General features: G+C 32.3%; 1 protein-coding gene across 1 annotated transcript; it reads left to right on the top strand.

Annotated features, from left to right (window-relative positions):
* The first annotated feature begins 5,729 nt into the window (after positions 1-5,729).
* On the top strand, positions 5,730-13,829 carry LOC137626481 (tubulin alpha-1 chain-like). The gene is made up of 5 exons (XM_068357500.1): positions 5,730-5,865; positions 10,646-10,868; positions 11,015-11,187; positions 11,651-11,779; positions 12,672-13,829. The coding sequence occupies exons 1-5, from the start codon at positions 5,863-5,865 to the stop codon at positions 13,497-13,499; spliced, it is 1,356 nt and encodes a 451-aa protein (XP_068213601.1). The 5' UTR covers positions 5,730-5,862; the 3' UTR covers positions 13,500-13,829.
* Positions 13,830-14,009: the final 180 nt, after the last annotated feature.

Below are 14,009 nucleotides of genomic sequence, written 5' to 3'. Positions count from 1 at the left end.
TAATGATAATAATAATAATAATAATAATAATAATAATAATAATAATAATAATAATAATAATAATAATAATAATAATAATGTTTGGATCACTTTTACTTATAGAATGTAGGCCTACGTTTTTTAAATTGTTAATATTATCATTAATATTCGTTTATTATGTGAAAATTTAAAGATTATAATTACAATTAAGATTATTAATATTGATTCCCATATTATAATCTGTTTAAATCATTGCATATTTTGTAATTATATATTTTATTATAACCACAATTTTTTAAGATGGTTGAAGCTTTAGAATAACTACAAAATGATTAAATAGCCAGAATTAATATAGATTAAATGGAATAACTTGATAATAAATTTATTTATTGTTATATATGTTTTATGTATGTTTTATATATACAAAATTATTATTATAAATGTTGCTACTCTCAATTTCAGATAGTATAGGTCTATTGATTTGGTTTAAACTTTGTACAAGATTTGGTTTAATATATCATTGTTAAAATTACATGCTTTGTTAAGATATATAAGAAATAAATTATAAATTTATTAATAAATCTAATTCTTAATAATATAATTCGATAAATAAACAGATCTCTACCCAAGGGGTGAAATCTTACCCACAATTTTAGGGTAAGCTTAAGACGCCATTAGAACACCCGATCATTCATGACCACATTTTGGAAGAACATCATAAATAAATCATGAACCAGCTCGTATTTAAGGACAAGAAAGAAGAAAATGATTAATATTAAGTTGAAATACTTAAATTAGGATAGAAATACACCCGTGGTATAGAAAGATACAGAAAAATACACAAAGTATGTGGGTGTTCAAACGAATTTCATGGCCACATTTTGGAAGAACATCATTAATAAATCATGAACCAGCTCGTATTTAAGGACAAGAAAGAAGAAAATGATTAATATTAAGTTAAAATACTTAAATTAGGATAGAAATACACCCGTGGTATAGAAAGATACAGAAAAATACACAAAGTATGTGGGTGTTCAAACGAATTTTTGGGGGTTGGTGCTGTGGGTAGGATAAATAAATCATGAACCAGCTCGTATTTAAGGACAAGAAAGAAGAAAATGATTAATATTAAGTTAAAATACTTAAATTAGGATAGAAATACACCCGTGGTATAGAAAGATACAGAAAAATACACAAAGTATGTGGGTGTTCAAACGAATTTCATGGCCACATTATGGAAGAACATCATAAATAAATCATGAACCAGCTCGTATTTAAGGACAAGAAAGAAGAAAATGATTAATATTAAGTTAAAATACTTAAATTAGGATAGAAATACACCCGTGGTATAGAAAGATACGGAAAAATACACAAAGTATGTGGGCGTTCAAACGATTTTTATGGCCACATTTTGGAAGAACATCATAAATAAATCATGAACCAGCTCGTATTTAAGAACAAGAAAGAAGAAAATGATTAATATTAAGTTAAAATACTTAAATTAGGATAGAAATACACCCGTGGTATAGAAAGATACAGAAAAATACACAAAGTATGTGGGTGTTCAAACGAATTTCATGGCCACATTATGGAAGAACATCATAAATAAATCATGAACCAGCTCGTATTTAAGGACAAGAAAGAAGAAAATGATTAATATTAAGTTAAAATACTTAAATTAGGATAGAAATACACCCGTGGTATAGAAAGATACAGAAAAATACACAAAGTATGTGGGCGTTCAAACGAATTTCATGGCCACATTATGGAAGAACATCATAAATAAATCATGAACCAGCTCGTATTTAAGGACAAGAAAGAAGAAAATTAATAATATAAAGTTAAAATACTTAAATTGGGATAGAAATACACCCGTGGTTTAGAAAGATACAGAAAAATACACTAAGTATGTGGGCGTTCAAACGATTTTCATGACCACATTTTGGAAGAACATCATAAATAAATCATGAACCAGCTCGTATTTAAGAACAAGAAAGAAGAAAATTAATAATATAAAGTTAAAATACTTAAATTGGGATAGAAATACACCCGTGGTTTAGAAAGATACAGAAAAATACACTAAGTATGTGGGCGTTCAAACGATTTTCATGACCACATTTTGGAAGAACATCATAAATAAATCATGAACCAGCTCGTATTTAAGGACAAGAAAGAAGAAAATGATTAATATTAAGTTAAAATACTTAAATTAGGTTAGAAATACACCCGTGGTATAGAAAGATACAGAAAAATACACAAAGTATGTGGGCGTTCAAACGATTTTGGGGTTGGAACTGTGGGTAGGAAAGGCAACCCACTTAAGCTTAAGCTTGTGTGGGTGTAAATTTTACAGAAAGGTCGTCAGATACGAATTACTACGCCTACACAGACATCTTTGCTTGTTTGAATTATAAAAATTCTAAAACTGTCTTAAAAACTGGGAAAAATTACTAAATTCATAACCACAATATACACAATTGAATTATAAAATTCTAATTTCACTGTCTTAGAAAATGGGAAAAATATCTACATTTCTAAGCACAATTTACATAAATTGTTTAATTTTAAGTTTTACTATTCTTCAATCTTTAATTTAATATACCATTTCCACTTAAAAACCTCAATTTTACCCTTTCTATTTAATTCTATATTCAATTTTATCCAATTTTCTTTCTTAAACCTTCTGAATTATTGCTTTTCCTAATCTCTTACTTTTTTTAATTTTTCATATTTCTAACTAAATTTTCATCTTTCTCTATCTCTTTAATTATTTATTCATTATCTTGTTTTTATAATATAATGAATTAAAGCATTATATCATCATTATTTCTATCCCAAGTTAACCATATGCTTCAATGCTCCATCAATTCCCAATATGGCATCGAAGGAACTTGTTCGGACATAGCGCTTTAGAAATATATCTTAATTCTTTCATTTCTCACTTAAGAGACTCGTAAATATCTTTATTTTAGAATATATATATCATATATGCTTCTATTATTCATATATTTAAGCTTCTGCATCCATATTCAGTTATATTGTCATTAATTATAAAATTATATTCTCCAATGGATTCGAGCATTCCATCATGCATATCACTTTCTTTTTCTTTTTTTTCTTTTTCTTTTTGGTCTATTGAGCCGATGGAACTGTCGACTACCCACGTTAATGTAATAATAAAATTACTTAATATATTAGCAATGCATATATGTAAATGCATTTAAATTAATTATCATATATGAAGTAATTTTTAATTCGAATATCTGTACGAGCAAATCTATTTGAATATAACCGTCTAGGTCTAGGTTCATAATGGTTTTAAGTAAATTATTTCAATTGATACTTAATTATCGTATTAAGATTTCTATATATACAAAAATAATACAGCCTTTATTTTGCATATTCATATTATTATTGCAAAATGCACCAAAATGTTGAATCACGGTGAACAAAATGGCAGGAAATTGCATGAATCATTGTTGATTTATTTTGATGATTTTAAAGTTCACGTCTCAGTTGCTGATATTATAATAAACTTTAAGATGATTTAAGGTTTTTTTTATTTAAAGCAAGTGTATGAATACATTTATCCTGGAGAGGAATCAACGCTGGGTTAAAATATGGCCAATCATGCAATGCTTGGAAAGTGACGGTTTGATTTCTGTCGAAAATTGAGTCTGTTACAGAAATAGCCGTTATTATATATAAAATAGCATTTCATTAAGTATTTTATTGGATAATCATCTATATTAAACAAGAATTTCCACTGTATATCAGTAAATTGACCAAATTTTAAAAGGACAAACTATTTTTTAAATACAGTCGTAGTCTCATGTTAAATTTTTGCTTGAATTCATCTAAGTACAATTGAACTTAGGAACAAAAGGGTTGTCATAGATAAGACAAGTACATTGTCAACATCATATGATAGTGGTTATCTGAAAGCATAAAATAATTATTAGAATATTGCAATAATCAAGTTATAAATGTCCAAATAAGTGCATGACAGACATGGCCTCTCGCCTAGCTACGACGGTGCATGCACTCCGCAGCAGACATTTTCATTAATTATTCATAAATGGTTCCTCTTTATCAAATGATGTACAGAGATATGGAATATGAGGATAATAGATTTCTATAGCATTTAATTAGATAATATATACAGGGAAAGGCTGTGAATTTTCTAAAATCGTAGATAGAGAGAAAGCTATATTAACCCCATTGCAGATCTTGGTGGGATGAAGATTGTGGAAGAGAAAGGGACCTGTTTCTCGTTTGGCTGACATAAAACCATATTTGGTAATGTTAAAAACATCATGAAATCTGACCTAATTGATAAATAAATTGTTTTATTACCCTAACTATAACAATAAGTTAATATTTATCCATTTAAATACATCGTCTTTATGACGACGCAGAAGAATTCTAGACTTACTTTAGTCATTCCTTAAACGAAACTTTCACTTTTAAAGGACGCATAGGATCAATACATTGCAGTTTTATTATTATATAGTTTATAAATGTAATTAATAATTTTATTTAATTTCTACGTAGGTGGATTTTGTTCATCAGTTATTTTTAGAAACACGTAATTTCCCTTTTCCAAAATTTCCAAACAAAGTCATGTCTTACGAGACGGAATTTTGGGCGGTAACTCCCGGTAGAAAAAATCATATTTTAAAAGCTATTAAATGGAAAAAATAAGAATTTAAAAGAATATTTAATAATATTTATATAAATCATTATTTTATATAGTAGAAAATATTATATATAATAAGTTATTTATGTGTTTTACGTATATAAGGAGTAATATATAAGGCCTTACTCATTTAAAAGATGTATAGGATTCTTGAACATTCTAAAAGCATTTCCAGGAAAATAAAGCAAGCCATATGGAAAGTAATAAATGATTTATTTATTTGAAAATAAATACAATATACTATTATTCAGCCAAATAATCAAGATATTTAAAATAATAATATATTATTTCCCTTAAAACCTTCCAGTATTTCGAACAGCCATGATCGAAATGAAAATAATACAAGCTATATGGAAAGTTATAAATGATTAATATGTATAGAAATATATACTACATATAATAAATTAATATTTTAATTAAGATATATTGACTAATAATTTATTTATCCATTAAAACCTTCCAGGATTACGAACTATTTCGAACGAAACGAACTAATTCGAACAATCTTCGATGAAGTGGGTGTCATCCTGCCAGGGTTGCCACTCGTACGATAATTATCATACATATACGATTATTTTAGGTCCGGTACGATGTACTATACATATAGATATGTGTTTATGTATGAGTATATGTTTAATTAAACATTTATACTAAATTATTTTGATATAATTCAATCATTTAACGCCTAAATAATCATTTTGAAAGCGTGTATGATAATTTTAGTTGACAAAACGACAACTTTAAGGCTCATGTACGATAAACCCAATGGAAGTAATATTGGAACCCCGCATCCTGCTCAGCTCTCAGACGTTGCCATATGTACGATAATTATCATACATGTATGATTATTTTAGGTCTGGTATGATGTATTATACATATACATACGTGTTTATTTATGAGTATGTGTTTAATTAAACATTTATTATAAAGTTTTTTGTAATAATTTAATCATTTAACGCCTAAATAATCATTTTTAAAGCGTGTAAGATAATTTTATTTAAAGAAAAGATAGTTTTAACGCTCATGTACGATAAACCCAATGGAAGTAATATTGGAACCCCACATCCTGCTCAGCTCTCAGACGTCATCCAATCGCGGGCTCGACCACTTGTGATCCTGTGAGAAGGAAGATATACTTTCCCCGAATTTAACTCCTTTTCCAGTGCTTAAACTACATTTCCAGAATGGTGAGTATAGAATAGAGACTGGGGATATATTTATTGATGTTTGTATGTTATTATTTATGTTTTATGTACGTTATTTTGTGTAAAATAAGGGAAATATACTTCGGGAATGGCTGCCACAGCCGGCCGATTTCAACGGGGTGGAAATATCCGGTTGTGACACGCCTTAAATTTCTTATTTTTTTAATATTTTATTAATCTTTTGTTTTCTTATTATTAGATATTTCCATTTAAATAAATAATCGCTATTTAATCGTATTGTGATGTCAAGGTTATTTTAAAATAAATAAATTAGAATTTATTCAATTTCGATATATTTCGTAAATATATTTTTCGTTTTTTATTCATTATTATTTTGAATTTAAATATATCGATATAATAGAAACGATAATTTGTATTTTAAATATATTTTTTATAAATTTTTTACCGTTGGAACGAAAAGAGAAAGTTAACGATTTTTATTTTCGTATTTTTCGTATAAAATTTGATTGATTCTTACAGATTATAACATACTTTAATCTATTATCTTTTATTTATGTATTTTATAAAATAAAAATATTTAAACGGTTAATAATTTCAAATTTAACAAATCCGGCCGAGTCGAACAATGGCTACCTCGAAAATCATATTTTCTCCGATTTATTTGAAAATTCTTTTGTATTTTCTTAATATTTTATTAAATACTTGAATTTTGATTAGAATTTGTTCGTGGTTTTAATTTTTATGTATTAAATTACTAAAGGTTTGGTTTATATCTTGAAATGAGTTAAATCAAATTTTCCCGCCCAATTTAACGGTATTTTTACGTTTGGGAAGTTCGTGTTTATATAAACAATTTTAGCAATTTAGAAAAACAATTTTAGCAATTCAGAAAAACAATTTTAGCAATTTAGAATAAAAATTTGCTTTCATTTGACCGGAAATCTTTTATATATTAAAGTAACCATTGAATTTTTTTTTCAAAATCCTATCCTTATCTCCTGAAGGACTGGTAGCGTCCTTGTTGTCCTTAATTTACATCGAAGGATCCATATTTTTTTTCAAAATCCTGTCCTTATCTCCGGAAGGATATGTAGCGTCCTTAGGTCTGTCCTTAATTTACATTGAAGGATCCATACTGTCCGGAAGGATTGGTAGCGTCCTTAGGTCTGTCCTATGTCCTTAATTTACATCGAAGGAGCCATACTGTTTTGGAGTGTTGTAACAATTTGGATGTTAGACCTTGTCATAACTGGGCGTTTTCGAACGGCAGGGTGTCCCGGGGGGGTACCTCTCCTTCTGGCTAACTTGTTAACCTTGCATTTGCATGACAGCAGATCGATTCCTACCTGGGGGATGCAACTGCTGGGGGGTTGGGGGGGGGTGGCTTTCGACATGACCGGCTGACGTTCTGGTGGAACTGAAACCAGACATCTATGCTTTAATTTTTGGAATAATTGAAAAAAAAAAAATTTTGTTCCCCCATGTTTCGAAAAGTGTATCATTTAATGCAATTAAATTCCTGATAAGACATCAAAATTTTCGTCCGGGTTAAAAAAAATTTCGTAAAATTTTGCCGTGGTAAGATATTTATCAGGCTTAAGTATTTTGGCTACAGTTAAGAATCTGAGATTCATAAATTTGTTTATCAAAATTTACAAACCCGTTGAAAATTTTATTGTGACTTTCTAATTTATTCAAGTATTGAAAAAAAAAATTGTCAAAAAAGGTATGTTGAAATAGAAATATTTCAAGACATGAAAATTTAGCTGAAATGGCTGATCTGTTATTCCATAAAAATTTATATAAATTTGATTGACATCGAGCGGTTTTTTATCAATATATAAATTTCACGTCTTTTGACTTATTTCGACATTTTGTAGCACGACTAATGTACGATGATAACTGAAAATCGCATTGATAAGCCGATTCAAATGTTATGGTACTTGACAATCATAATTAAAACTGCCACTGGGGAGAGAGCATACCTTTGCCAATATCATGTCTTATATCATAAGATCGACAATTAAATTAAGCACATTTTGACACTAGTTTCATGCAAATCAGATAAAATTTGACCTCAATACGGCAAAGGTTTCGACTTTCGTGACATTTGCCTTAACCCATTTGCTAAACCTAATCAAAACCCACCAAAAGTTATGAGATTCGGTCAAATAGTTTTGCTAGTTGTGCCTCTCGTAAAGACATACAAACATTATCTTTGCAACAAATTTTAAGGTGATTATTAGCAAAAGCCCACACTGCTAGGAAAAAATATTAAACCCCATTTCTCTATAGTAAAATTTTTCCGTTAAACTATATCGGAATTTAAGGGTCACTCGGTAGTGCAGACCTCTGCCGTGACACATTTTCCGCGTTTGCTCAACCTCGACCTTTGACCATAACATGTATTGATTGACGTGAATTTTCATACTCTAAGAATATGAACCAATATTTAAGTTTAACGTCCAAACTTATGGCTGATTACGTGAATTGGACATTTTGTTTATGATCATGATCTATCAAAATTTAATATTTTTCCAACTTTTTACATAACGGGTAATCCCTGCAAGTTTCATTATTAGAATTGTGGCCAGGAAGCTGGTCATACATACAAACGGGCAAAAATATGACATAACTTCATTGGTTGAGCTATTTAATGTGCAACATCTGTCAAAACCCTTAAATTTGTTCGGAAATGTCATCTGGTGTAGTTTTAGTTCCCCACATATGCCACCTGTTATACCTCTTGGCTCGAGGCCAGAAACTGAATTTATATATGTAATTGTGAGTAGTGTATAAAAGTGCGAAAAGATAAGAGATTTCCCTTTTACCATGACAAATTTATATATACATATATAGTATATGAATTTGTCATGGTAAATTTTAAAATTTTCATCTATATTTTCTTGCTGGTTTTAAGTATGATTTGTCAGAACTTTAGTTTTATATGGAAATTAGATCACAATTTGTTATTTGTAAAAAAGTAATACTCTTGGGCCATGAACGTTACTTGCTCAATCATACGCACCTGTGTTTTCTGTACACATAGATTAGGTCTGATACAAATTTCTTTGTTTGGGCGATGTAATTTTTTCGCCAATATTCAGAGGGTAAAGTTGATTCCTCTCCGTGCAGGGCAGATATTAAGCCGTCGCATAAATGTATATTAATATTGGTAATGTATATATAAATTTTATCTGGCACTTTTTCATTCGGTTAAAAACTTTAATATAAAAGCAGTTTAGCAGTTTCCATCCTAGTTTTATTCCTGGTGATAATTTGCGAGTTGGTTATATATCTTAAAATTATTAAAAAGTATTAGTAAGGTTTTGTTTAGACTTCTCAAAAGGCCAAATTTCAATCTTTCTCGGTAACATTTTCCCGCAAATTAATGTTCAAGGGATAGGGAAAATAGTTCCTTTTAACCTTCACACCACAGTAGTGTTACCTAAGCATGCAGAGGCATCTATGAATCTAGACTTTGAAAACGTTCCTTAATAGGTCAGCGACTTGTTTCTTGACCAAAGTGTGTAGGATAGGTTCTCAAAAGTTTAAAACGTCACAATTACCCGAACAAAGGAGTGGTGTGAATTTTTTTGTTCAGAGCAAGCCACAGTACAACGAAGACCATCTGAGGAATGTATTGAATTATAGGAAATCAATATTCCAATAGTTACTCGCATAGATGGTGTGCACAAGTACGTTCATGTACTGCTTTTTGGTACAGGACCTTTATTTGCAAATGGTGTACCACTGTGGAGATTGAACTTAGTTTTCTTGGGCAAATATGGCATTTCGTTAAGATTACAGCGGGAATGTCTGATATTGTCATTAAAACTGTATTAGTTTGTATTGAAAACTGAATAAAAAAAATTTTGACGTTGAAGGAAAAAAAGATTTAAGCTGCCAAGGGGATGAGCTAGTAGAAACTTTTAATTGCAAATTTAAAACTTATTTCAATACTACTGTCCCATCTAGTTATAGTTTTACTTTTCCGTTCCAACTTTTTGGTCTGATGCTTCCTTCAATAACCTCTTGTATATTTTAGACTTGAAATTGAAAATTAATCTATCCTATGAGTAATTGTAGGTAGAAAGTCGTTCTGTTGTCAAAGGGTTCAGTTAGCTTTGATCTCGTTGGGCTGTTTTTAACAAAAGAATATAATAAATTTGTTTTTTATCACCCAAACAGTTTTTTATCATAAATTTGACTTAGCCCTCTCAAGATCCTGGTCTTATAGACAAAATTATTTGGTTTCATAATACAATTTATTTGTCTAATTTGTTTTGGTACAAAATACAAATGTCGCAAGCCAGACATTGAAACTCAGGACTGGTAACGGTAAATGTCGCCATTTTGTAAGGCGCGAAGACATGTAATGGCTCCTCGCTTATCCTCCCCCTTAGTGGAAGTTTATTGGGGGTGCAGATATCTATGGTTATCTACGGATACGTCCCTGATTATACAAAATGTCTATGGATAGTCGTTCCGTTGGTTGGAACCCCATGATACCAGACGGTAATTCTCTTGTAATATCACTCGCAGAAATATTATACAGTAGGAAGCAGCCGAAGGGAACTTCCATCAGGACGACATGGCTTGAGCCCAAAAATAGATTTTTCCTGTCAGTCCCCCTTTTATGATGGAAAATATCTAATTTCTGTTAGTTAGATTATTGGTCTTGTGTCCTTACAAGATTATTAAATAGCAACTACAGAAGGTTTCATATGGACCAAAAATTTTAGCCTTAATAGTTACAACTTATTTCATCACGTGTTAATAAAAAATTCTTTCTTTCCAGCGTGAGTGTATCTCAATCCACGTTGGACAGGCTGGAGTCCAGATGGGCAATGCCTGCTGGGAGCTCTACTGCCTCGAGCACGGCATCCAGCCCGATGGCCAGATGCCATCAGACAAGACAGTCGGAGTCGGCGACGACTCCTTCAACACCTTCTTCAACGAGACCGGCTCCGGGAAGCACGTGCCCAGAGCTGTGTTCGTCGATCTTGAACCCTCCGTCGTAGGTGAGTTTGGAATCCCGTACTTGGATGTACGTTGAGTTGTGTATATTGTAGTTTGTACACTTCGAGTTGTGTACACTGTCCTTGGGAATTGAATGTACATAATTTAGTTCCCCTAATACTAGAATGACCTTGACTCCTCTTTACAGACGAGGTCAGGACCGGAGTGTACCGCCAGTTGTTCCACCCCGAGCAGTTGATCACCGGAAAGGAAGATGCCGCCAACAACTACGCCCGAGGCCATTACACCATCGGGAAAGAGATTGTCGACATCGTCTTGGACAGGATGCGCAAGTTAGCCGATCAGTGCACAGGTCTTCAGGTAAATATTTATGAAACATTTAAGTTATCGATGTTAAATTGAACTTAGTGTACTGTTCTTGTAACATATATTTGTAAATCTAATTTTGAGTTACTAAAGAATAGTTTTTACTTTGTTTTTCCTTATTAAAAACTCTAAAAATGGATTATCTTGAAGATAATTATGTAATGTAATGTATTTTGTACAATATTTTACGTTATCGAGGTGAAATTTTTTTGTGCGTGCTGTTCTAGTAATATATGTTTGTAAATTGAGTTACTAAACAGTATTTTTTACTTTGTTTTTCCTCATTAAAAACTCTAAAAATGAATTATCTTCAAGACAATTATGTAATTTATTTTGTTAATTTCTTTTAGGCTCTTATGCTACAAGTTTTTAGTGAAAGAAAATCACTTATTTATATTTGGTGAAATCTGAATTTTAGTTTTAGCAAAGGTTCATTACCGGTACTTTTGTTTCACAGGGCTTCCTCATCTTCCATTCCTTCGGAGGGGGCACCGGCTCAGGGTTCACGTCCCTCCTCATGGAACGCTTGTCCGTCGATTACGGAAAGAAGAGCAAGTTGGAGTTTGCTATCTATCCCGCTCCTCAGGTAGGTGTCTTTAAGTTAATACTGTTTGAGCTAGATCACTAGCGGAGATGTTCGATATTACTATAAACATTTCCTAAGTTAACCCTGAGAGAGTTAGATCACTGTGAGGTTCGATATTGCCATAAACATTTTGATAAATCTTGAAATTGCATTTCCAGTTTATAAAGTTTTGTCTAAAGATCTTTGGAAAATTCCTTTAACCAGTTTTAACGCAATTAAATATAGAAGGCTAGTCTTGAAAAGAATTTAATTTGCTTGTTTTATTCTGAAGTTTTGATGACAAATCTTGGGAAAACTGGTTTTACCAGTTTGTATAAACAATTTTTAGACAAAGCTTTGAAAAATGTTATTCAGTAGTTAAATATAACAGGAATTTGGCCAAGCTTTTTTAAAATTAAATTTGCCAATTTAATGTAACTGAAAAATGTTGACATTTTTAGACAGGGTTGCGAGAGTATTTTGTTTGTGAAAATTTTAAAAACTGCTTAGAGTATTGTATATTGGTAAGATTTCAGAATGTTAATTTTCAAAATGCTTACAGCGGAAACTCAAATCGGTAAGAATGTTACTGGAAAATAATCTAGAAGTCTTTCTTTCTTGTGGTTTTCAATCTAGTAGTTTTGGTCAAAAATTGCTAACATTCCTTAACATCTTGGCCAAGACTTAATAACTTGTCAGATATGTTGCCAATTTTACATTGAACTACTTGCTGACAATAAGTAATTGTTGCTTGGACTGGATCATGTGTAAAATCCCAGCCGATGATACCAGATTTCCATAGGGTATTTCTTCATAGTAACTTTGTTTCTAGTTGTGTATAGGAACAACAGTAGTTTGCAAACCCATAGATGTGTAAGGGAGGGAAAAAAATATAATTTTTCCCCTTTTACAGGTTGCCACAGCTGTTGTCGAACCATACAACTCTATCCTCACCACCCACACCACATTGGAACATTCGGACTGTGCCTTCATGGTCGACAACGAAGCCATCTACGACATCTGCCGCAGGAATCTCGACGTCGAACGTCCATCCTACACCAATCTGAACAGACTCATCGGCCAGATTGTCTCTTCCATCACTGCTTCGCTGAGATTCGATGGTGCTTTAAATGTTGATCTGACTGAATTCCAGACCAACTTGGTCCCTTACCCAAGAATTCACTTCCCCTTGGTCACCTACGCTCCTGTCATTTCCGCCGAGAAAGCCTACCACGAACAGATTTCCGTATCTGAAATCACTAATTCCTGCTTTGAGCCCGCCAACCAGATGGTAAAGTGCGACCCTCGCCACGGCAAGTACATGGCCTGCTGCCTCCTGTACAGAGGAGACGTCGTCCCCAAGGACGTCAACGCCGCTATCGCTGCCATCAAGACCAAGCGTAGCATCCAGTTTGTCGACTGGTGTCCCACCGGCTTCAAGGTTGGCATCAACTACCAGCCACCCACTGTTGTTCCTGGTGCTGATCAAGCTAAGGTGTCTAGAGCAGTGTGCATGCTTTCCAACACCACCGCCATTGCCGAGGCCTGGGCTCGTCTCGATCACAAGTTCGATCTCATGTATGCCAAGCGTGCTTTCGTCCATTGGTACGTCGGAGAGGGCATGGAAGAGGGTGAATTCACAGAGGCCCGCGAGGACTTGGCTGCCCTCGAGAAGGACTACGAAGAGGTGGGCATGGACTCCGCCGAAGGCGAGGAGGGAGACGAAGGCGACGAGTACTAGGATGGCCATTGCCGTATCTCGCACAGAAGCTGGACCTACTGTCCATAAAGGATCAATATTAACAACGTAAATAGGTAAATAAATTGGCAGTAGGTACCATTCGTGTATGGCTGTTAAAAATGTTAGTAACAAACGCTTTTGTTGAAAGTACAATGTTTAATTTTTTGAGGGATCTGATGTTCGGATTATATTGGAGATTTTATTGATCTTGGGAACCAATTGTTTAAGAAGAAATTTTTATTTTTGTTCAGTTTTTTTACCAAAGTCTTAAAACCCAACACTTGGTGCAAGTTGTTGGTAATTTAATTTGAAATACAAAATTTCTATAAATCTGATTTTTTATTACCTAATATTTTTTCTATGTTTCTTAGTGGTTTATTTAAGATATACACTTATATCTCATGGTTCCAAGAGTTGAAAGCTACTAAAACAAACGAGACTAGTATTGGCAACAGTCTAATCCTGAAGGCTACCTTCCTTTACCATCCATATACTAAAACTAGTTGGTAA

The sequence above is a fragment of the Palaemon carinicauda genome, chromosome 34 (genome assembly GCF_036898095.1).
Source record: "Palaemon carinicauda isolate YSFRI2023 chromosome 34, ASM3689809v2, whole genome shotgun sequence".
Taxonomy (NCBI): Eukaryota; Metazoa; Arthropoda; class Malacostraca; order Decapoda; family Palaemonidae; genus Palaemon; species Palaemon carinicauda.
Note: the sequence above shows the minus strand (reverse complement) of the source record. Positions and strands in the feature narration are given on the sequence as shown.